At 33.3% G+C, this 25,716-nt stretch overlaps 5 protein-coding genes across 5 annotated transcripts; 3 read left to right on the top strand and 2 right to left on the bottom strand.

The window, feature by feature from the left end:
- Positions 1 to 1,700: 1,700 nt before the first annotated feature.
- On the bottom strand, positions 1,701 to 7,772 carry TRIADDRAFT_59741 (uncharacterized protein; the record flags this gene model as incomplete). Its single annotated transcript, XM_002115703.1, has 22 exons — positions 1,701 to 1,822; positions 2,525 to 2,671; positions 2,784 to 2,850; positions 2,913 to 2,965; positions 3,489 to 3,608; positions 3,691 to 3,768; positions 3,871 to 3,988; positions 4,067 to 4,144; positions 4,228 to 4,283; positions 4,374 to 4,444; positions 4,575 to 4,675; positions 4,788 to 4,871; positions 4,999 to 5,043; positions 5,349 to 5,407; positions 5,548 to 5,611; positions 5,683 to 5,755; positions 5,974 to 6,035; positions 6,119 to 6,181; positions 6,331 to 6,421; positions 6,542 to 6,723; positions 6,801 to 6,874; positions 7,715 to 7,772. 22 exons carry the CDS (start codon positions 7,770 to 7,772, stop codon positions 1,701 to 1,703), a joined length of 1,866 nt encoding a protein of 621 aa, XP_002115739.1.
- A 978-nt stretch (positions 7,773 to 8,750) lies between these two features.
- Positions 8,751 to 12,192, top strand: TRIADDRAFT_59740 (uncharacterized protein; the record flags this gene model as incomplete). Its single annotated transcript, XM_002115837.1, has 11 exons — positions 8,751 to 8,755; positions 8,969 to 9,064; positions 9,790 to 9,856; positions 9,984 to 10,070; positions 10,685 to 10,767; positions 10,855 to 10,917; positions 10,988 to 11,133; positions 11,353 to 11,417; positions 11,554 to 11,634; positions 11,709 to 11,799; positions 11,888 to 12,192. 11 exons carry the CDS (start codon positions 8,751 to 8,753, stop codon positions 12,190 to 12,192), a joined length of 1,089 nt encoding a protein of 362 aa, XP_002115873.1.
- Positions 12,193 to 14,230: 2,038 nt separating this feature from the next.
- Positions 14,231 to 18,961, top strand: TRIADDRAFT_59739 (uncharacterized protein; the record flags this gene model as incomplete). The annotated part of the gene is made up of 17 exons (XM_002115836.1): positions 14,231 to 14,344; positions 15,228 to 15,430; positions 15,553 to 15,589; positions 15,810 to 15,958; positions 16,036 to 16,096; positions 16,225 to 16,286; positions 16,408 to 16,654; positions 16,765 to 16,936; positions 17,046 to 17,114; positions 17,220 to 17,332; positions 17,428 to 17,640; positions 17,753 to 17,976; positions 18,039 to 18,165; positions 18,300 to 18,404; positions 18,545 to 18,627; positions 18,715 to 18,778; positions 18,896 to 18,961. 17 exons carry the CDS (start codon positions 14,231 to 14,233, stop codon positions 18,959 to 18,961), a joined length of 2,109 nt encoding a protein of 702 aa, XP_002115872.1.
- A 418-nt stretch (positions 18,962 to 19,379) lies between these two features.
- On the bottom strand, positions 19,380 to 22,883 carry TRIADDRAFT_30201 (uncharacterized protein; the record flags this gene model as incomplete). Its single annotated transcript, XM_002115702.1, has 7 exons — positions 19,380 to 19,485; positions 19,583 to 19,673; positions 19,748 to 19,943; positions 20,267 to 20,335; positions 20,745 to 20,861; positions 21,781 to 21,846; positions 22,791 to 22,883. 7 exons carry the CDS (start codon positions 22,881 to 22,883, stop codon positions 19,380 to 19,382), a joined length of 738 nt encoding a protein of 245 aa, XP_002115738.1.
- A 729-nt stretch (positions 22,884 to 23,612) lies between these two features.
- TRIADDRAFT_59737 (uncharacterized protein) lies at positions 23,613 to 25,381 on the top strand (the record flags this gene model as incomplete). Its single annotated transcript, XM_002115835.1, has 7 exons — positions 23,613 to 23,744; positions 23,858 to 23,924; positions 24,094 to 24,207; positions 24,394 to 24,470; positions 24,632 to 24,738; positions 25,047 to 25,179; positions 25,286 to 25,381. 7 exons carry the CDS (start codon positions 23,613 to 23,615, stop codon positions 25,379 to 25,381), a joined length of 726 nt encoding a protein of 241 aa, XP_002115871.1.
- Positions 25,382 to 25,716: the final 335 nt, after the last annotated feature.

Below are 25,716 nucleotides of genomic sequence, written 5' to 3'. Positions count from 1 at the left end.
TAAGAAGTAAACGCAATTATTGCAGTAGTAACTTCAGAAACACATAATGAAGCAGCAGGTTCGCATTTTTGGTTCGATGAATGTAGTAATACTGATACTGTACAAGTTTATAAATCATAAGGTAAAAAAATAGTGTTCAATTTCTTAAGAATTTCGTCTTCGAATACAATTTACTAAACTTCATCTAAGCAAAATACGTATATACGAGATATTATAGATGGCACTATACATTAGTGATTGGATCATTACCGCTAAGTTAACGTGATATAGTACTAACTTGAAATTTTTTAGGGATTCCCCAATAGGTCGATGCGGGCTGGTTAGCTATAAAATTTCGTTTTGACTATCTTACTTTTTGAGACAAGGTACACGTTTACGAGTTGGACACTTGACAGTGTAGTCTACAGTAGATCATTATTGATCCTATCATTATACTGTACTGTACACAGTCACAAGTGCACCGTACCTTCTTGTACTGTACTGTACAGTGTACAGTACTGTACAATGCACAGTACCCTACTGTACTATACAGTACTGTACTGCACAGTACTGTACAAGGGTATCTCATACGGATGTCATAGTACATACAGTTCAGAGTACAGTAAGTCTGTGTGGTGCAGGCACAATACAGTACAGTACAGTACAGTACAGTACTGTACTGTATACCGTACTGTACTGTACAGTATACAGTATATTGTACAGTACAGTAGACTGATTTCGTCTCAATCTTCAATGAAATTCACAACCGAGCGAATCTATGCATTATGAAAAGATGCAATTAATTAACAGTAGGGTAAATCATATCAATTACTTAAAATAAAAAATCAATAGATTTTATTATTGAAAGGGCTGAACCAGTTTTTCGAGGTTCACGCACTATTTGTCACTCCCATACACTACTACAGTACAGTATACAGTAGTACCGTGACGTAAAGTACAGTACTGTACTAGCCTACTAGGTACTGTAGAGAACTCACAATTTGTACTGTACACTGTGCAGTACAAATACTGTACTGTACAGCAGTGCTCCATACAGATAATCCTGTTGTTGATTGCACAGTACAGTACGGTAACTGTAACTACTGTACAAGTTTGTAGAATCCCCACGCGTGATACTGTACTGTACAGTATACTCACAATACTAGACTATTAATGCCCGTGCCTAGTACAGTACATTCGTAGAATAAAATAAATAAATAAACAATCAGATTTGGTCATAGCGTGTGTAGGAGTTAAGGGTCTCTAGTGTACACTACAGTACTGTATACTGTATTTGACAAGGAATTTAAATGGGTGTAGAAGACGGTTGACCAATGCACAGTACTGTACAATTGGTAATACTTGTTAGCACTTAAAGGGGTGAAAACTCTATGGAGCGACTGCACTGCTCAGTACGTTTGCCCTCGAGTTACAGTTAGAAACTATAATTACTATTATTACTTTGCTTAAAATTTAATTTTAATAACAGTACTTGGTAAGAAAGTAATGCGGCTGAATTATTAATTCAGAAAGTTTTTATTACGAATCACGTTTGTTTCGTTTAGTGTGCCCGTTGCATTTATAAGAGAACTTCAGGGTATTTTATTAATTAATTAATAATTGTTAAGAAATAGAAACTGAATATACAAATTTAGTACGTTTATTAAATGGAAAAATCTTAATCGTATAAACTGTAAGCGCACCCATGACGAATAATCAATCTATGATGAGCATTTTGTCCATATATATAAGAGTTGACTAAATATTTCCTTTGTGTAATTGGCTTTTACGATAAACGCTTCGATGGCTGCGCGAATTTTAGGTAACCTATTCGATGTATTTACTGTTTGTAAGAGCGTTGGCGGTCAGTATTTAAAAAGCTAAGTTACTTTACTTGTCAGTCTTGTAATATAGCAATTAGTAAATAGAGCATAAAAAAAGTACCAGCGAGTAATCAATCATAAGATTCACATACTGTACTGCACAAATTACAATTTCAGAAACAAATCAGCAACAAAAAATATGATCACTATAATTATCGAATGACTAGCGAAATACGAATATAACACAATGTTGGCATCTACAGTATTGCGAATTAAGGGTTGTGATTAATAGGCGCGTAAAATAATCCTAATCCTTAAAGTTAGATTAAATATTCAGATCTTCAAAAAGTACTACACCCTAACTGCATCAATCGAGTTGATAAACTGTGTAATAATTTGATAAATCTAAGGTGTTAAACCCTATCTGTATGTTTTAAGTTAATGGCAATTCAAAAAGCGTACTAAGAGACCAGAAAAGTTCAGATGCATTAGCAGCACACTCGAACACATCATATACCTTTCGACAGTAGAGTCAATGTCTAAAAATTGTGATTCAACTATATCTTAAGTGGTTGCTATTGGAAAAAAGTAACTTTTTTCCGCCTTTCTTCTTTTTTCCAGTAATCTTAAGAGAATCTGAAATGACGAAATAATTACGTAGATTTAAAAGTCGAATCGTAATAAATGGCCCAGTAATTCTGATCTATAGCTACTGTTATTACCTTCTAATGGTCGTAATTCGCGATTAACGCCCCAATTGTTAGACAAAGAGTTCATAAATGACTCGCGGTAAGAAGGTATAGGATTTATATCATTATCTGAATCGTCATTTAACTTGAAAGGTATCTTCTCATTCTTTCTTAATGCATCTATTGAAAATTTTTATCTGGTTACTAGCTAAAATTTTTTAGATTTACATACTTCATATGCACTATGTATTTAGAAGGCAAAGCCATTTAGACATAAGCCATATTTACTTACCCTTAAATTCGGGAACGTTGGCCGAACTTAAATCATTACCGGAAGATTTTACATTACTGAGAAGAGCCTGTATAAACCACAAGCGTAATAAGCTCTGATACATAAAGGAAATTTTCTGTAAGGAACTACCTGAGCGAATGAAGGCTGTACATCTAAATTACGGCACGATTCTGATTCACTACCTATATAGGTATATTAATTTAAACCGCTTGTTCATTATACAAATATCAATAGAATTGAATCAGCCTAACTATTTAGTAAAATCATTCGTACCAATATTCTTCGCATCGTAACATGAACTCGATTGTGAGTCGATTGATTCTAATAAATATAATCAAATATTCAATACTAAAATTAATAAAAGGATGCCAAGATAAAAGAAGTTAAATTTAAAATTTGACATGACTACGAAGATATATGCAGCAATAGTAAAAAGAAATCTACTTTATAATATGTATTACAGTTTAATGAAAAACCAAGCCCTGATAAGATTTCAATGAAATACGTCGTATTTAATTATAAGCTTATCAAGATGAGATCAAAGTAATATTCCAGAAATGTAACGAAGAATGATCGATCAGGTGCTGTGAATTACTACAAGCAACAAATCTTAAAATACACAGCATGACAAATCCATTTAATCATAAGTACAGTATATCACAGTATGATACATCCAGAATATCGCCCCTTTTCATAAAGAAATACCTTCAGGAGCTGGTTCTTCGACAGGTTCAGTTGAGATAGACAACGTAGCGGTAGCACCTGTCAAGACAAATCCCATGGAAGGAAAGCTTTCAAGTGTATTGGGAGGTGGTACTGTTTTATCTGTGAAGTGACACAGGTGATAGAGTAGTTCGATCATATACATAATTGAAGTGCTGTCATGAAAATCTCCGCTAATAATAACCTTTAAGTTTATTGGTAAAACAGCGTTTCTCGGCTAACAATTTCTTCCGTCGTCGTTCCTTGCGCTGACGTATTTCTCCTTGAATTGCATACAATGTATTTAATAAGACGCTTAATTTAAAACGAAAATATATCGCTAAGGTACTATGAAGACAATCAAATATGATAAATCTATACGTACTTGAAAATGTCTGCAGAATAGGCCTTGAAAGAGTAGGTTGCCTTAGATCAAGTTCACAAATGTATACCATACATGTCAGTGGCAAATGTCTTAGGTAGCGATTTCTACTGCGAAATTCCTAAGATCAAAATTATCATTTAATCGCTAGATTCAATTTAATAACTTTAAGATGCGAAATAGAGTTCGGTATTTATACTTCGGTCACTGAAAATTGCTCGAGGTCTATAATTCTAGCGGTAAGCATTCTAGGAGCATTTTTAAGGCTACCATATTCCTAATTAAAACGATTAACAATTGGTATATCAGTATTGCAACTCGTATACCTTCTCAATAGTATTGCTAAAGAAAACTTAATACCTTAATTAAACACTTCGCATTAAATGTATGCAAGTAGATATGTTGGCCGTCCTTTGCTAAGAGAAATAAGTAATAGTTTTTCATGATTATTAATCATAGTGCTTATTTAAGACCTAATCCCACTTAAAGATAACAATATATCTAACCCTGATATAGGTAGTAGGAGTTATCCGGAGGTTCGTAAGGTGGTTGAGCCATTGCTAATTTATCGCTACTACTAAAGAAAATTACTTTAATTATCTATATAGGTCACACATTAAAAAACTGCTGTAAATATCATTACGGTAATGTTATGACATTAAGTATCACTCCCTATATAATACGAATGTAACATTCTCGATACTTACACGGCACTTCCGATATCGTTCGGCTCATCAGAAATTCTCTGTAAGACATCTTGGTGGTTGACTTTGGCAGCACTTGCGTTTGTGTGTGTGCTTTTAGCATCCTAACGTACGAGACATTAATTTAAAATACTTTTAAGTTACAAATTCTATATTCAATAAATTTAAGAGATAAAGTTTGCATGCTGATAGTAAATTAAAATTCTGTGTATTAACCTGAGTATTTAAAGATGTGTTCTTTGAGTGCTCCACTTCATCAACACAAATACTGTCAATTTCCGTAAGTTGCTTCTTTCGAACCTACGGATTTACAATAGCAAGCAACAATGCGATTACATAGAGTACATCCACGGGTAAGTGATTTACACACAGAAGTATGTTCAACAACTAAAGAGAGCAGCAAAATACATTATAGAAAGCAGTTAACCTGGAGTAGATCTAAGGCTCGGTTGATGTATGTGAGTTCTTCCACCTACAGTAAGAAAATACGTGTAAATAGCTATTAATAAATAAATAAATAAAGTAGCATACAGCAATAAATACGTATATAGCTATCACGTGTAAAGTAGTACACAATGCAATAAACTTTCGCTTTTTGATAAAATTTTACAGAAACTAATAATTTATAGACCTCAAGACAGACAGTGCTACCCAAAGTTTCTCTAAGAATCCTTTCTTCTTCTTGAATTATCTGAATACATGTATAATATGTAGTTGATTAGTGCATAATGTTTACCGCTTTTGAATTTTATAAACTATCTCATATTGTGAAATTACCCTTTTAATAACTTGATCGGTTGTTATTAAAATGAGCTTCGAAAATGTTTCCCGATAATCTAAAATACGGTTTAAAATAGCTGATCAATCAAAGGTAGCTGCAGCCATAAGCGTATTTCTCTCAATAATTGAGACATTTTATCACTCTAAAGACTTTATTCACTCCATCATAATAATATATCACCAGTTTGCTGTATACCTTCAATATAGGATGTTCTCAGAACATCATCCAATTCAGATGCTATCTGTACCATGGTTGAATCCTGTAGTAACCGGTTCGTAAAATAGCGTGAGTTGGTATAAAGTGCTTATGCTGCAATGTTCTGTTTGATACCTTACGTCTTCGCATTAGACATAGCGTAATATCCTCTCCCAGTGCATAGCGATGCTTAGCAATACTGATTACACTAAATAGATAAGGTTATGATCAGGTAACACATTACTAACAACCGTAATAGTAGTAGATAGACATTAAATCTACCTTTTTAAATCTACTTGATGAACTGCCTCTTGGCAGAGAGGGCATTTTTTCCAGCTCTTTTCGGTCTAAGTGAAAACACATGTTTTAAAATCACTAAATCTACCAATTACATGCGTATACTTTTAACTATTATAATTGGCTTACCAAAGACAAATAATGCAATATACAAGGCCAGCAGAAAATATGGCCGCATCTGGTAATTTTAGCTAAAAGAAAAAGTATTCATATTTAGATATCTATATCAGGTAATTCCAGTTCAAATAAAAAACTAGAAAATATCATTATATACTTTACCAGCGGTAGGTGGGTACAAACAAATCGGACAAGACGGTAGTTCATGGCACCATAGCCGCTACATTGCAAAATAAATAATCATGCTACAGAATTGCTACATTCTTATACAAATACCAAAAAAGTTGGATATGTATGCTCAAGCATTTTATTTAATAGTTTTAAATAATACTATTAAAACGTCAGCGATACAGCTTAACCATGGCTTACTACTTGTTCGATGTTATCCCATTGGACGAGAACATCAGGATCAATGTTGTGAAGTGCGTAATCACCATCGGCGCGAACTAAGAATTGGCAGCTACAAAAAAATTTGTGCTGTCAAAATATTTTGTCGTTCTTATAGAATCCTCTGCTTAGAAACATGACCAATCTATAGGGTAAGTAGCTCGCCTTTACCAGGCATTATTAGAATACTCACTTAGCTTGCAAATATTGTTCCTTATTAAAAGTAGAAACGCGATATTTTGGATTTCTGCGATGATGACCGTGAGTATCCGTTGGATAATCTTCAGATGATATTGTAAAATTAAGCAAATGGTTTATTGATTGCCCAGCCTTCTTCCGCCCTCTTTCCCGAGGTACATCCCTAGTTAGGTCGAACTACATAAATAGATAAAGTGTTTCAGTTCTCAATACCATTACCTTCAAACCAAAATTTAAAACTGGTCTGAATATACCCTTTGATTTTTGCGAGTTTTGACCTTTTCTTCCTTCCGATTATCAATCGGTGTTCCAACGGCAGATCGATTAGCTAGCGGAGTGCAAAATGGTCCGGCAGAGTCAATGGACAATTGACTATCTTTCTTGTATTCTCCATCTCAGTGATGTAGGGAATACAAATAAAATCCATCTTAATTACGTCTTATTATATATCTAGCGCTAACTTTTGTAGAACTCCATTTTATTGCAATAATAGATTGTTCGCTAATACTAAATCCAGATAATTCCTTAAGCGTTATATACAATATATTTCTTGAATCACAAAATATAAATTTATGATAATAGCGTGATATAGAGATTGAGAATTAATATATCATAGCATGACGAAGTAAGGATATGTTGAAGAAAGATTAAAAACTTTTGATTTAATAAAGATACTTAGTACTTAATCTTGGTAATTTGTGAAAAAAATTCCCACCTAACCTACTGATTTTTACATTCATATCGCTATTTCTGTTGAATTGTAATTTATTTACTGTTAGTAATACACGAACATTGAATAAACAGTTATGCACCAGCGACTTACAGTATACAGTATAGTATTATGTACTGTACAAGTAATACGATCACATGTACTGTACAGTACTGTACAGTGTACAGTACTGTATGATAATAAAATACAGGACTTCTTTCGATCACTGCGCTGACCGACTACAGTATTCGAGCGTAAAGCACATTTTTTTTAATTTATCTCTATTTCAGAGCTTTATCAAAGGCATACAGCATTGAGCAATCAGAACAATAAGAGGATCCATACGTAGATTCAAGTAATTTAAGTTAATAAAGATTAGAATCTTGGTATACTAGGGTTACTATTGTAAAAATGCGTATATACTGTACATACAACTTTAAAGAATTTGTTCTTTCATACCTTCGTTGCTTGATAGCAAGCATTCCACCGCTGTTGAATCGTCCGCGTTTTGAGTCATTTTTAACGAGACGCACCAAAAATTGTTTATTAATAGAACCAAGTTTTAAATTTGAAGAGAAACTTTGAATTGTATAATTACTATGCATGACTAATTTTTAACTTAATACGAATAACCAGAGTCCATGGTGGAAATGATAAAATGTAAAAATATGTATATATACGTTGTGTAAGATTACACGTTATGGGGAAAGAATGGATATCAATAAAAGGGGTTGGAAAGGAAGCAGAATTTAGTTGTAAAGAAACTAAATTCTTGACCGCAAAGATTTGTACGATTTAATAAACCTTTTGCCGGGAGCTTTCCAGCAGCAGCAACACTCATAAGGTGAAACAACGACTGAAATGAAAGATAGCTTGGATCGATGCAGACAGACTGCAGACTGCTGCGGATTGCTTGGAATGGCTTATTAGGCAGGCCAGTGAGATGAGGCTACACTGTAAGTACTGTACTGTACGGTACAGTACAGTACTGTACACTAACTTTTCTCCGGTAGAATTCTGGTTGTACTGTACAGTGTACAGTACAGTACTACTGTACAGTAAGTTACAGTAATACAGTACTGTACAGTACAGTAATCAATTACAGTACTGTACAATAATCACTCTGTACAGTACAGTACTGTAAGTTACAGTACAGTACAATAGTCATTACTGTACAGTACTGTACAGTACGCACTTCACCACTGTACTGTACACTGTAGAGTACAGTACACTGAATGTTCACACTCGAACTCAGTATACTGTACTGTACTATACTGTACGTACAGTACAGTACGGGTATTTTATGATCATTGAATCTTGATACAGTACAGTATATTGTCAAGATAGTACTGTACAGTACAGTACAGTATGACGTGCAACTGCTTGTTACAGTACTAGGAAATTATACCGAGGAATTTACCTTTATTGCGAAACTACAAAAGTGTGCACGAACCTGCTAGAGCTTTATTGAAACAGCTACAAGCAATTGCTAATCATGAGGTATATTAGGTTAACTTAAGATCGTTCGATCCGCTATGTCAATTTACTTGTGCTTACTGCAACAAATTTAGAAAAAGATTGAAGTTGACTAGCTCTGCTTCATACCTTGCGAAGTTAAATTTTTACGCGTATTTAAGATATCGAGTTATCATTTTGCTGTATTTCTCCACTGCAGACTAAGTAATGGCTAACAACATTTCTTTACCGTTATAGTTATGAACCGTATCAGTTTCTACGTTTGAAGAAATATCAAACAACTCAGCTATCACCAATCATGAAAGTTCAGTTCTTCAGCGATTGCATTACGGAGTAAGTTTTAACACATGCAATTTTTACGAAATTGAAAGGATACTCTGACTATTTTTGATTTTACCTTATCTATGCGGTATAGTAAGTGATTTATACGCGTATGATAGCGTCTACAAGACGTATATGTGCAAAAATTTAGCATAGTCCAAATGTCTAAAATGTTCGATTATAGTCATAAGTATAATATTGCTATAATTGAAGATGCAAAGTATTAAACAATCAACAATAGGATTGTATGGAGCACTGGTATATGGCATTCTGGTTTGAACCAGCGACCTGCTATTTATAAGCGTATGCAACTATAAGAAATTGCTTATACTTCAAGTAGGATAGTCAATCCTAGTGCTCATTAGATCCCGTCACTTAAAAAAAGAAGCTCCTAGATAGTACAGCAACTTCATCTAAGTGTAGTAAGGCTTCTTATAAAATATGTAGAAAGTTGAGCCGATAGTACGCGTGTTTATAAGTATAACGTAAATTGTTGGACTTAGTCTAGTCTAGGAATCTATTTAGGTCTACTTTGCAATTGATATTAGAATGAAACGCATGCTGGTTCTTATTACCGTCTGTTCTACATAGCTTCCCATTTTGGCGTAGACTCTGCGGTGTGCAATTTTCTAATCTTGACAATTGTTGAAGTATTACTGTATATTGTATCCATGCAGAACATAATCAAGATATTGTTTTGCTTATGAAATAAAATACCTATTTTCCTCATGCTGTAGAACAAAGCAGAAAGAAATTGAAGGAATGCTAGCTAATTATATCTCTAGTAATTTATTAAAAGATGGTGTAAGTATTACTATGTTTTAATTAAATGAAAGTGCTATAGTTTATACGGAAGCTATAAAGTATCTTCTATGCCGAACTAGCGCTGTAATACATTCATTCAATAATTTTCGAAATTTTCGTCATTAAGAATGATGAGGATCAAATAGCCAAAAACGACACTCGAAAACAAGAAAATAGTGATTCTGACGAAAGCGATCATTCTGACTGTTTACAGGTGAGTACTTCTTATTGTCAAAATGCTTTCTTTCAAATTGATGAGATTATCAATTTTGTCAGGACACACAGGAATTACTATTTTACAAGTACTATGTATCTGATACAAATAGTTCTACGGCTATTTGTAATTCAGCATACCGTTCCATCAACAAGCCTGCGTATCCAACCAGTTATTAAGTTGCATCATTATAGCTACTTAAAGTTATTAAGAATGATGACCATAATTTTTAATCAATTTACGAACAGTAGTATCGGTAATAGACATTTTTAATTTCATGCAATTACTTTAACGAGATAACTTTCCAGCTATTCTCAATCTAGCTTCAACGTACTAGATGAAAACAATGAAAATATCACAGAGAAAAAACCGTAAGCAGCCTTGGAGAGCCACTTAAATAATTTTTTGAATACATGATATTTCGAAGGAGTGACTCTAATACTTTTAATATACACTTTTTCAGGAAAATAGAATGTTTTAATTGCGACGGCAATCACTGCCTTGCAGATTGTCCTTTGGTAACTTAGATTATATGATCTTAAAATCTTTTGTTAAATATATGACGTGCTCGCTGAAAAGTAATGTCTGCTAAATGTTAAAAAATGATGGATCAGCCGGTAGACTTGTATAGAGTAAGTAGAAAACGTAAAGAATATAAAGAAAGTCATGGAATAGATTCTAGGAATTCCACAACTAGGTAGTGTTGTACAGGCATTTCTGGCCGTTCTAAATTGTGTATGATGTAATTGTGTAAACTCGTACCTTATTATCATAATTTACCTAGGTACCACCGTTCAGTTAATGAAAGTATAAGAGAATTTACAGAAATGGATCCTGCTTCAGTCAGGTAAAATGAAGAAAGCGTATTAATTTCGGTAAGGATGATGCTCACAGTTTCTATTAATTATATCTTCTAGTGATGAGTTAAGAGAAGCTTTAGGTATCGAACAAAATGAAATTCCTCCTTACTTATATCGAATGAGAGAGTTAGGTTATCCTTTAGATTACGTTAGGATCAGAGGTGGATCAGCAGAACTTAAATTGTATCATGAAGATGGTCAAGGTAGTGAAAATAATGATGAGATTGCATAACATTCAAGATGACTGATACTTACCATATAAATTTAATTAGAAATGGACTCACAACCAGATTATGGACCAGGTCGTAAAGAACGCTAGTACTACTATTATTATAGCACATGCATAATAGAAAATTTTTTAACGATCCAACTCCGCAAATTTTGGGTATTTCTTAGATAACTTATTTATTTGATTTACGTAGAAGAATGCTGTTTCGAATTAGAATTTCCTGGTCTTAACGTACCACTCCCTTTGAATCCGTTGAGTGTACGTTTTAATAAATATATTTGACCTACTTGCTAATTAGGTTTACTCTTAATACGACAATTAATACAGTTAAAGCAATAGTAAAGGAGATGTTCTAGTAAATTTTTAAATTAAAGCTAAGATTTATTACATTTAGAGATTAGAAAAATCAAATAGCACTCCAGAAATGATACTCTTGTATCAGCCGTCAGTTCCTGTAAACTTAGAATTTATGCGGGTAGGTTTTTATTTAATTTTCATGTAAATATGCCAATATCGAAACGTTGACTCATTTTGTATAAACTTATTTAGCAATCAAATGTTAATTTGACTTGCAACGAAAGTAACGATAGTTCCAGCGAAAAATCTGCAGACGAAATAATAAATGAAGATTCTTGTTGCGGTATCTCGCTTTATACAATGGATATAATTTTTACGTTCTTAAATTGAATAATGTAACGTGTACTAAGATTGTGTTTATCTCGTTAAAGACGAAAATGGAAAGAAAAAGTATGAAGAACGAGAAAAATTGCTAGAAAATACAGAAAATGCATCCATAATTACTGCCACTGATGTAGAAATGAAAGAATCATCTATTCTTAATCAAGAAAACATACCCAATGATACAGATAATGTCGACGAATTAACTGAAGAAACCGAGAGCACCGAGCGAAGTTCTATTAATAATAGTAATTCATGGGAAGCTTTCCCAGGTGCAGGCGAAGTTGCTGAACCAACTGGTAGATACGAAAACTTGAAAGTTATTTTACAACGTAAGAGAAAACGGAAGATGTGATTAGAAACTTCTTGTAATAAGCCAATCTTGCAAAGAAGTATCAAAAATGGCCACTATGGTTACTTGTAATTCTTAATCACGTTATCTGTTACGCCATCGTATATTCTATGCACAATTTAAATACGAGAATAGATGTATATAATTATACGGTGCATGTATTGTTAACTATCAGCGCTGTAATTACTGTATACGCTCCTAATGTAATAATATCAATGCCTGTATAAAAGTGTAGACAATAAAATGCGTTCACAATTGATCCTTGTTGTAGCAATGTAATTATGATTTTACTAACCACAAATCGTAAGAAAAATTTGTATGGCTTTTACAACGTGTACACAGGTACTGTGCAAGATATAGCCCTCAGATTGTGAAGCAACTATAACTTAAATAATATGTACTGTACTGTAATTTCGCTCATCAGTATCTGTATATCTGTTTTCAAATTACCGAATAGTAATCACGATATCCATAAAGCATGTAAAGTTTAGATAAGCGAAACGTTATTCCTTATATTAAAATAAAATACGTTATGTAATTTTAAATATGTAGGAAGGGTTAGAGACTTGCATATACAAACGGGCTATATGCATTTAAGCAATAGTAAGCTTTCTACAGTTTGATAAATTTGATATAAGTATGTAAATATGCACAATTATACGATGTTATATATTAATTAATTCATTCATGAGTTACTACGCACTGTTTTACGAACCAATGAAATTTACGAACTAATACACGAACAGAAAACGGACCAAACTATTTTCTATACATAGAATATATAGAGAGTATAAGCGTGTATAATATTTTATTAGAGGTGAGGTAAACCCGCTGTGCAAGTCATAGCGTTCTGAGATGAGTACATACAGTAACTCTTAGGATATTTATTTTACTGCCCCTTTTTGCACCCGCTCCTTGAGCGAAAATTAACAATTTTATATACTTATGTACTTGCGTCTTCCGATAGTTGCGCTCTATCACGTAGTTCGAAACGGTTACTTTTCGATAGCGTTATCGGGAAAGGAGTACAGAGTATATTGTAAGCTACAGCGATAAACTATTACTGTTAATAAATAAGCTACTGTACCATAAGCGTGCTCGATTACTGTATGTACAGTGTACACCTGTCGATGGTTTGGTAAACCTAACCCCCAGAGACTTCTTGATGCATTTTTAATGCCTTAATCCATTTCTCAATACTGCAGTAGACCTCTGTAAGCCTATAGCCCACTCAGGAACCTCTCAAGTTTCAATATAGCTAAAATAATCAATAAAATAGTCGGCCTTCCAATTTCTAGTCTAAGAAACGGTTGCTTTATTTGCCCTTTCTTTTCGACTTGAGAAGGTCCCTGGCCCAGCCTAGCCTAGTAGTGTCCTATCTAAAGCAAGGCTGGACTGTACCATGAATGTACTGTACACTTGTACAGTACTATACTGTTATGTGTCAGTATCACTCATACAGTAGACAGTGCTTTAAAGCTAAATGCAGCAGAACTTTAAACGCTTACAGTACATACAGTCCTAGGGTTGAAACAAGCCTTTGCAATTCGGCTGGTGATCTTTTTTTACTCGCATTAGTTTGCTGTAAACACTATATCGATAATTATAATTTTTAGCAATGCTTTGCTACTTTATTATCGGCTGAATTTTTAAGTTGTATTGCGCGATCCGTTTTAATACTACAGTATGTCGATAAATAATACTTTGCTATTCCATTAAGATTAATAAAGCTATATTATTATCGTCTGAGTTTCTTAAAGTTGTACATTTGTAATCTCTAGTGTAGCATTGCACTAATTACTGTACAGTATAGTAAGTGCTCAAATGATATATAAATTAAATTTAATTCAATCTACAGTTTCTGATAACCTAATCTGATTGAGTGTTATGATGAGCTTTACAAGTTTTATGGTTTACTCACTACTCATCATGTCATTTATTTCTTCGCGTAGAAACGGTAACAAATACTCCTAGACTATAATTATAATTCACTGTCATTGAACGATCATCAGCAACGTGAACTTGCGTGAAGTGATACAAGATGAAGCCCAAATGTGATCAAAATAATTCAAGTATTATCGAAAACCTTCAGACCTCACCTAAAGGTCAGCTAGTTTACGATCATGATTGGCATACAAATCCACAACGAATGAAGGTAAAAACTATCTTACGTGCAGTGTTATATGACGAGCCTTATAGTAATCTTATACCTTATAGTTCTTACTAAATTGACGTTGTCTAGAACCCGGTTTTTACTAATTAATTATTCTGTAGAAGATCTAAATTACGTATTCTGACAAATTTATGAGATCTTGGCAGATTTACGAGAAAAATACTGTACTACTGCTGCAGTACTGCAGCATGTATGTTATATATTGGACGACTGTACTTACGGGTCATACACAATATCTGAACTTTTACTACACATTCTTGCGTCTGAAGTTTTAAAGATCTCTTTTCTTACATAAGTAATCTTCTAGAGATCAATCTCGCATTTATGCAGTAGCTTCATTGACAAAATGACAAAGTTGAAAGCACCAAAAAGATTAAAGTACTCTACGTTGTTCATACTTATGAATCGTGATTGGTGCATTAGCTACAGTACTGTATTCAATGCAGTACACTGGTATTTACTGTTATTGCATGAGATTATATGATGGCATAACATACGTAAGTAGAACTAGAACATGCAGTATACGAGAATTTTAACTACTAAATATTTTGTTATCAAGGACTTAAAATGTAAAAATAGTGGCATTGCAATATCTTTATGTTGCAGGATTAAATCCAACTTCTTGCAAATACATGATAGCTGACTTGTTTACATTATCTCATGATTACATTATACGCGCTATTCGTGTATGAAGCAAAAATCTGTACATGAGAAAAGATAAGAAATTAACCTTATTGTAAATGATCACAATACGTTGTTCTCGCTTACTTATAGAGTATAATAATCATCTCTACATAGTCCTTTGCCACAGAATGACTAACTGCGCATATAGCACGACTTATTCATTATAATTCCATTTTTTTAGGACATTCTAACGAAAGCAAGCCAAGTATCGGATACATTTGTGCATTTTAAGAGATGCAATCAAGGTTTACATTCGACTAATGATATCAATTCGCATGACATGGATATTGATAAGCAGAACAATATCAAATCCTACAATAAAAGTTATGGTTTATTGCCAGAATATCTGGTCAGTGGTGAAGAAGACGATGATGATGACGAAGGGTAATGCAGCTATGCAGATCAATTTCGAGTATAAATTAAGCAGCATCCTGGGCTAAATCATAGTAACTATGTATTTGTGATATTGATTAAAGTTAAAGAAAATTATCAACTATTTTATATAGATTATCGCGAGAAGAAAATCTGATTGACGCTAAATTGGTACGAGAGATTCACGTTGATTTTGAAGCACGGCTAGCTACAATCTCAAAGGAGCATCGAAAACGATATGATGTACAGTATATTATTTAAGAAAACCTTGCTTCCGTATTTCTTCAAAATTTTCTGAATACTTATGCGTTCCTTAGCGATTAATTTATATGTGAATTATTATTAGACTATTAATTTTGATCTAAATACAACTATACATTTTAAAAATAAGATTGAATTTGCTACATGGATGACAAAAATGAAGGAAATGAAACGGTCACTATATGAACGTAGTAAAATTGCTGTCGAATTAAAAAGGAAAGATAGATTACAACGTGAGATGTTAGCAAATAATCGAGCCCAGCAACTGGAAGAACTAAGGTATTAGAACGTATACATTTCAATTGCACGCCAAATATTGGAAACTTTTTTGATTCGATTTTACTTTACAAATGTAGAAATCAGCAAATTAAATCTCGTCAACTGCAACAATCCCATCAGCAAGAAGAGCATGTTAAGGTAAACTGAGCACCGACATAAATTTAAAAAATTTTTAGATTACGACTGTGACACGAGTTCAGAGCTGCATCGATTGTGAAGATACGTCTAACCTGCATGGCATTTATATTCTGCTACTGTAAACTTAGATGCTGGAATCTGTAGCTTCTAAAGGATTAGAATTTAGCGAATATATTGAAAAACAGAAACGGTAACTGTTCTGCATTCTGTAATGTACATGTACGATGCACTACATGGTACTTTCAAGGGAAGCACAACTGTCTCTTAAATGTCCCTAAGTAAATGATAACTTTATATTTTAACGTTTATAGTAAACTACTAGAACATATGCGCACAACTGTCTATCAAATTGTGCAAATAGAAGAAAAGATAAATCAAATTTTTAATACCTACGAAAAATCCAAAATATTGCATCACTTACCGAAATCTACTGAAGACATAACTAGTATACTTAAGAATTTACATCTAGCAGCCGAACAAGCTCTTACCCAAGCTGATAGTAATTCTCGTAGCATTGACGAAAGGAGCGTAGCCACGGTCCAAAACTGTTTATCAAAGGTGCACTTTATATATATATGAGATATAATTTTATATACGGTTTATACTCATATATTACCTTTACTATTATACTTATTTAATTTAATTCAATCTTATTAAATGGACGTTAGGCTAAAGTCCTTCAGCAGCTTATAGAAAAAGCCAGTAACATCATTGAGTCAGAGATAAAGCAGACCAAGGCGAAAGAACTAGAGGCGGAAAAGATCCTAGTCGCTAAGCAAAAGGAAGCAGCTGCGGCAGATCAAACTAATGAGAAATTACCAAAAAATTTAGCGGCCGGATGTAATAAATTGAATGATTCCATGAAGAAAGTCCGTGACAACATAATATTTTTTAATTAATTATATGAATACAAATAATTTCTCTGCATGTGATAAAACTTTTAAAATAGCTCACTCTATATTCCAGAATGAAGATGGAAAGAACGAAACTACTAAAGCTAAGACCAGCAGTAGCGGTAGTGAGTGTTTTATTTGCTATTTATATCCCCTGATCTGTTTATTATACCCTTTAATGTATCACCCAAAAGTGTAATTATGGCAATCTATCTCTATTGCTACTGTAGACATTTACGTGCCAAAGTTTATATCAAAAAATGCATGGAAAGAATATATTGCTATCATGCAGTCTCACAAAGAGTATGAGCAGACGTTTAGCAATTTAGTAAATGATTCTAAGGTTTGTGATGAATGATTGGTTTAAAAGCAATAATTTATTTTTATTTGTAATTCAATAATTCTTTTCTATTGTAATTACCACTTTATGCATTGTAGGCAAAGAAGTATCGCTTTGATCTTCTTATTGCTATTACTACACCAATCAATACGATTGCAAGCCAATCCGCGGAGCATCTATTAGACAAAATCAGAAGATTACATAATCTCCTCAGTGGTAAGCAAGTGACTTGCAAAGGAAAAGTTGTTACATCGACTGCACACCCTGAAGGCCCTTTATTCTGTCGCGATATCATGGCTTCAAAGTTTATAGTAAGAACACAGCGCTTAAAATCTTGCTATGTAATCACGTTTTGAAGTCATAACTAATTGGTAGGATAAAGTGAAATATATTCTAATCATGGATTATAATTTAATCCTTCAGAAACAAGCAGATCAGCAGATATCGGCAAGTCATGCATCGGCTTTTCCTATTGCTCTTACAGCACTTGGTGTATGGTGTGAATACCCTGAAATGGGAAATCTTTTTTTGGCACATTTTTACTCCTTATGTCCTTATACTGTGCCTTTCAATATTCCAAGACTAGCCGATCAGAATGACATCGAATATTTCAAGTATGATTACATTTGCACTAATTTAGCAGCTAGGTTACTGTAATTCTATTTAAAATTATTAGTTATGATGTACTAATATATGTGATTTTTATAAGGAAACTTGGATATCATGTCAAGGACGGCAACATTGAAGATGAAGATCAATATCTTAAACGAATGTCTGGTATTATCAGACTTTATGCTGCAATTATTCAAAGTACACCACCTCAGGGACCTACCCATGTAAAATATATATATCTGCTTGACATAGTTTATAGAATTGTTGTAGTACCTTCGATAAGTTTCATTATTGAAATTTATTATTCCAAGTTATGAGAGTTACATCTAATGAATATTACTAAATGTCGTTTCTGAAGGCACATCCCCACGGTATCGAATATGGATGGAGATGGCTAGCAAGAATAGTAAACATGCCACCAGTACCTAATGTCACCGCAACACTAATATTTGATTTTCTTCAAGTAAGAACTCAAGATTACAACTTTACAATTACTATCTTCATGCGACAATTTATCTCTACATAAGGATACCCGAGTTACATCTTTTAGCCTTATTATAACTGACATATAAATAAGCATTGAGAACGAATTTTACTTTTAAGGTTGCCGGAAATAAATTAAACTTAACGTATGGGAAACAATTTGGAAAGCTAATTACACTAATATGTAAAGAATATTACCCAAAGTGAGATAAAAATGCATATGCAGGAACTCTTAGTAAAATACGCAGATCTATAGTACTACTGAGGATACTAACGTGATTAATCTGTAGGCTAGAAGCAGTTACTCCAAAAAGTAAGCGAGGCCCTCTAAGCCGCTTGCTACTATTTTTACAGGTACGTACTGTGTCATTGAACCACAAATCACAGAAACTATTTTAACTAATGTTTAGTATTTTTACTGTTAGTAACCTACGATTTGGTACTGTAAATCAATTTTTCTCTACACTTTAGGACTGTTTGAAGAACCGTCACATACCAAAAGCAGAAGGTCATATTGATAAATCATTCTGGAAATAGCAATCCTAACTCAATTTATGAGCTTGATAAATTTTCTTAGCTCTTTCATATTGTAATTAGATTATACTGTACTATATATTATTGATTATGATATTCTTTATAATAAACTTTCATTACATCTGATGACTTCTGTCGGAAGCCATGGATAAATCTTTATTACAAGTTCAATGTTAAATACCTCAATTACTGTGTATTATAAGTAATATTATGATGGCTATAGGCAAAATAGTACAATGATTAGTAATAATACTATCACATAAAAATGCTGTTTAGACAGATTGTCAATTCTTCCTGCTAAAATATGATACTCGTTTGTAACGGAAAATACCCTTGTACAATATTCGTAGTTATAATACATCCAGTATGTGTCTCATATGAATATATTTATCAATTGGATACGTAGCGTCTGTTTTTCACGCTATTGCTCGTTTAGATTTTCTTGGTTTCCCCAGTTAAATCCGCCAGGTCTTTCTTCAGGTGCTGCTTCAAATGCAGGATCCACAGTTCCTTCAAATATCCATTTCCTTATAAGGCATTCATCCATAATTATTACATTTACGTAATTCGCGCGAGATAACAGAATTACACTGCGGATACAACTAGATAAATTACAAAACTTACAACAATGAAGGAGTCTTAAGTAATCGCTGCCCGCCGGGCTGATTAGGAAAAACATCCTCTAAGAAGTAATAAACGTGTCCTACAGCAATTCCTAGAAGTCATTCATTTAAAGTGGGTTTAAAACTAATTCAAAGAATTCGGTACTCTATGAATTTATAAACTTACCGACTAAATCTACAACAACTGAGCCCCCAAGGAGGAGTGAGAATCCCAGTAAAACCCAAGGAAGATATGGTGCTTTGAAAGTTAGTATGCCAAGAAAATTCAAATAAATGAATGGATTACGTCGACTCCACACATAAACAAACATCAGAGTTAAGGCTTGACCTAGAAACAATAGTTGGGTAAAACAGCCACAGATCTATTCATAAAGGTTAAGAATCGACCAAAATCACAAACCGTAACGTTTATCGTAACACCTCTTACTGAGTACTTTATATCTCTTGAAATTCTGCAAAATTATTGCTACTAAAACTGTAAAGATAGTATTGCCGTGATATCGCATTTGAATTGTGTACTGTAATCGTAAAGTCCATGTACTAGTACTGTTCATGATAGTAATACTAACTACAGCAATAGCACCTAAAAATTTTCACATTTACGAACAATCGGTAAAGTAGTAGAATCAATCCATCAAGGACGATCAGAAACGATCAAACAAGAACAGAAGAACATAATGGATACAGCAGTTGAAAGGCCACCAATAATAAACATGTAAGCGAAATCTGCTGTTCTTCCTCTGAAAGATCCCTCCTCCAGCATACGACAATATCGATATCCAATTTACGTTAAGAAAATTGTCAGGTCGCAGTGGTAAAAATTTTACCTTCGAACTGGTGGTGCAAATCGTTTAATTGCGAAAAGACCGACTTTTAAAAGTAAATTTAGCTTAATTAAAGCATAAAGTATAAAACTCTCTGTATTGGTAATATAATTACAGCAGGCTTCTAGGTTCTAGCATTTACAGTACAACACCATCATATACAGTATATACAAAATATCGTAACAAATATCATGGACTTCCAGACCTTCGGAGATCTAGAAGAGCATGTAAATAGTTCTGTACAGTATTGCGACTGTACTTGTAGAAAATACTTTATACTGTACACTGAATATTTCAGATGCTACAGCCTGTAGTACACTAATACGAGTACAATAGCACAAAAATTTTAATTCTAAAAAACATTAAAAGGACGAAAGGATACATAAATATCATGTTGAAAAGAAAGTTAAATCCAATATACCCAAAAAAGAAGAAGCTGGTAAATAGTCTCCATAGCTAAATGAAAATTGAAATGATGATGTTAATCAAATTAAAAAAAATTTTTTATCATTTGCAACTAATAACTTCCAGTCTTTGAGGAAGAGAAATGCTCTTCTCTTGCCCCTCTAATTTATTCTTGGCATGATACTAGATATTGCCTGTCCAGCTAATAGTATTGAATATATATTATATTAAGTAAAGCATTGAAATATTTATCGTACACTATATGCCTATTGTGTTGTCATCATAAATCATATCTTAAGGTCAGCAGTGCAGAATGGTAATGTCAAGACAACCGGAAATATTCATATGGATACAGTTACTAAACCGTATATCCGGGCCTGCTGTATTAATATTTTGCCTTCAGGTATATTACACTATGTCTATATTTTGTAACTTACAAAGCACACTATACTATAGATCACTGCAAAAATCTTGAATAGCTGTCTACGACTGAACAATGTACATTTTGTAACGTTCGAAAGGACTTTACCATACAATATACAAGTATATTACGTTATGCACTATGATTGAACAGCATGGCAAAGGGAATATATTTTCTGATCTACTCGAAAGCGAAGTAAATAAGGAACTTGATGTAAAGTAAAAATGGTCATTAATTTATTACTACGCGTGTAAAGTCAATATATAAGTATTACATATAGTCCATTTATAACATCTTGAATTTCTTGCCATTATTCTAGTACACAATTGCAAGAATAATAAAGTGCCGTAGATTTGGATAAGGTTAATAAATACCGAGATAGTGTCTATCTTACCAATTACTAGTAACGTAATTAATTTCTATCGTAATATTTATAGCTAGTTTAGATATGTGGTCAGAAAACAACGACAGTTTCAACGTCTTAATTAATAGGCATTTATCAAGAAGCGTAACAAGATCTATATGGGAATATCACTTTCTCTTTTGTACCTGAAGACGATTAAATATTAGTTCATGATTAAAATATATTTGGAAAGGACTAACAACATCCAGTTGCTGTAAAGAATAAGAAAAATAACAGTTAATTTAATTTTTTCAAAAATAACATTACTTTTAAATTTTTGGTTACATTGATTCCATTAATGAACTAAACATATTCATTCGATAAGTGAAATAACGTATCAGTTATATAATTAATTGTTTTCAGCTTTTATGATAATCGTGTAAGACACTGTATACGTAAAATCATGGACCATTTTAGGTTTTCTTTTAGTAGTCCATAGCAAAACGCATACTGTACATCTGCTGTACGTTATACCAGAGATTTCTACTGCTATGAAGCTATGGAGTAAACTGTTCCATTGAACTACTAGATAATTATAATCACATGTAGCCCATGACTGTACTGTACTGTACTGTCTGTATTGACATTGAATGCCAACCACTAGCAGAACAACTAAAATTAGGTACTATATCAACTACGTAGTTGTGGCTGCATTATTATACTGTATAGTACACACTGCGCGTTCCAATACGTAGTTGATGATAGTTCAGTATAGTACTCGTACGATATTCACAAGCGTACACCCTGCACACTACACGATTCTAACAGTACTCCGATATCGTCAGGTGGAAATATCTTATGTTAAAGGAAGAGAATCCCTGTAAAATCTGAATAATAAAATAGTCCAGAACTATAGCATGAAAAGTAATGTTCGACTGGTTTCTTGATTGGTGATCAAATGTAATTACAATTACGCGTATATCTTAAGATCAGAAACAACAAATACTCCTGGATCTTGATTCAAGTTATTCATCATCACACGCAATGAGAGTTAAACAAATTAACGACATTCAGTATTTATCTGTTAGACTATACAGTACTGACTATTCTTTTCTACGTAAGCTTGAATTTAGAAAATATGGAAATCAACACCATCGCTAACCGTGATCTATAATTTTCTATATTATACCACTTTATTATACTCGTATGCACCTACCACCAGTAAAGTCGTTATTACACAAGCTGTCGTGTATGTTCTAGTTATAACCGGTATTTGCATAAATTCATTATATAATGATTGCTGAGCCATAATATAAATGAGGTTAATTTATCAGATTGGTACAGATGAATTTTAAATACTTTTCTTAAATAGTAGCACTGTCTGCGTATCGAATATTTTAATTAACTTTAATTTTACACCGGTCGCGTTAACCAGAGAAACTGGGAAAGAGATTGCAGTGATACAAGAATGAACCTACCTAAAACGTAACGTGTAAAACGTACCTAAAACGTAACGTGTACTGTACAGTACAGTACAATGCCATCCAGTACAGTGTACAGTACAGTACAGAACAGTAATCCCTCGTTGTACTGTACAGTACAGTACAGTACTGTGCAGTACTGTGCAGTGTTACAGTACAGTATACTGTACAGTACAGTAAGACTTTCCTGATTACTACTGTACAGTACTGTACTGTACTGTACTGTACAGTATGTACACTGTAGTGTACAGTACTGTACTGTACAGTAAAACCATCGAGGGGCTTCTAATGTTACAGTACTGTACTGTACAGTACAGTACTGTAGAAGTCCCTCGATGGTTTAGTACCGTAGTCCGGAAAGTCTAAAAAATGATACAGTACAGTACAGTACTGTACTGTACTCAGACCATGAAACTCAGTGAGTACTGTATTTACAGGAGATAAAAACCTCTGCAAATCAGGGTACGGAACGTAGAAATCTGGATACTTACCGTATTTACTCGTATTACATGATTTATATGGTTATCGTAATTCTTAGATGATCAGTAAGCCTGATTATGTCCGGATCACAAATACTAAATGCTTATTCTGTCGCCAATATAGTTCTTGTTTCACTTTTTCCGATTACGGCTTCCTTCCCACCCTTATGCACATATTTTTTTGCAGGATCGGAATGTGAAATGACCTGGGTAATGCTAAACTGTAACTACCATTATGGATCATGATTATACAAATATCAATCTTCATTTTTCTGCTCGTCTTATCCATTATGATAAAATTAAATGATGTATTAATATCGTAGGATGAACTAGAAGTCATGGTTTTTGCTGTTATAGTCGGTTTTATTAAAAATAGGAAGGCTCGACCAGGTTACACCAATGCAAATTTAGCTCAAAATCGCTATAACCCTAACTTACTATTATACTCGTATATACGTTATACGAGTACAGTACAATATTATTATTTATTTAATTTAAATATGAATACCAGACTGATACTCTCAATATTTACTAATATTTTATTTTCTATCTATTTTAGGATCCTGGCTGGAATACACGTCTCCCTACTTTTTATATGTTAAGCTTGGCAGCAGCATACTACTCTGCAGGAGAGATATTAAATTAGGATCTCTATACATTATCATGTGTATTGGTAAGCTATTCCTTGCGTAGCTATCACATTTATTATGCTAGACATTACACTTTAGATGAGGTGATTAATTTAGCGTTTCTGTTTTTATGCGCCAATATTATATAAAATTTAATAAATAAGAATGTGTCTTCTACATCCTTATAGTACGATACAGAAATTACCATATTTAATATTTTTTACAAACAGTTGTATACCTCCTGTTTCCTGAGCCAGTTTACGCTGGTCCTGATAAAGTCGAATACTTTAGTGATTCCAATATACAAGTAAGACCAATGATTGAATACCAAGTAATAATTGTTAAACTTGTTGGAGTAAGCATACTGTGGTTCATTTAGTAACATAGCTGATGAATCACTGTTAATTTTAAATACGTGCTTGAGACTTCCAAGATAATAGTACAGTAACACTCTCATTTACGGTGCAGGATGAGATTACCAGAGATAAAAGTATAACATGGTTAATCGCATTTTATACACCTTGGTCCAACACATGCGTAAGGCTAGCACCAGTATTTGCTCAACTTTCGTTAGAGTAAGTGTCGTTATGTTGATTTGATTAATAATTTTATTCAGCCGCTCAACCTTTATTACTTAAAAATTCATCATCCTTATAAAGTATTGACTGACGTACTTCGTAATTTCATATTACAATTTTTCAAGAAAAAATAATCCATTATACTGTGCGTATCATATGTAGATTTGCGAACGATAAACTGAAATTTGGAAAAGTTGACATCAGCCGATTTCCAGAAATTGCGAAAGAGTTAGAAATATACTTTATAATGTTACTAATGAGTTTACTGTTATTGCTACTATCATTAAGTGTATTGCTTCTTTTAGATACAAAATAAATACCGGCGTAATGTCGAAACAAATTCCAACAGTTATTTTATTTGAAGGCGGTAAAGAAATTACGAGACGTCCTGCAATATCAGTTACTGGTAAAGTGTTAATGCGCTTCTTCTTTACTAAGGTTAGCCGTATTTTTATAAGATCTAAAGCTAGCGTCGATAGATTACATCGTTAAGCTGTAAGCTCTAATACTGAAGAATTAATGATACTCGTTCATAAATGTTTAGGAAAATCTGACGTACTCATTTGATCTTAATGAACTAAGCGCAAAGACTAGGGCAAAATGCAAAACGGCGGAGCGTGATCACACGAAACAAGATTAATTTGATATCTTTTCATTATGTACATTAGACGTGCATGACTTGTATTTTATTTGATTACTAAGTCAAGTTGGAAGTGAAACATGGCAATATTTTACGAACGTTTGTGCCGTATTTATTAAATAACTCAATTCACTTAATGTTATCCACGAGCGGAATAAATCTGCATTCGTCAAGACGTAACCACTCTAGTAATTCATCCAAAATGAAACGTCAATATCATAAAATCTACTTTCGATGAAAACTCGAAGTTTCTGTTGTAGCATATTTAGAATATAATAATTGTTAAAATCTATATAAAAGACGAGCTAATTTTCATCATTGTAGTCCTCAAAAAA

The sequence above is a fragment of the Trichoplax adhaerens genome, genomic scaffold, assembly GCF_000150275.1.
Source record: "Trichoplax adhaerens TRIADscaffold_12 genomic scaffold, whole genome shotgun sequence".
NCBI lineage: Eukaryota > Metazoa > Placozoa > Uniplacotomia > Trichoplacea > Trichoplacidae > Trichoplax > Trichoplax adhaerens.
Note: the sequence above shows the minus strand (reverse complement) of the source record. Positions and strands in the feature narration are given on the sequence as shown.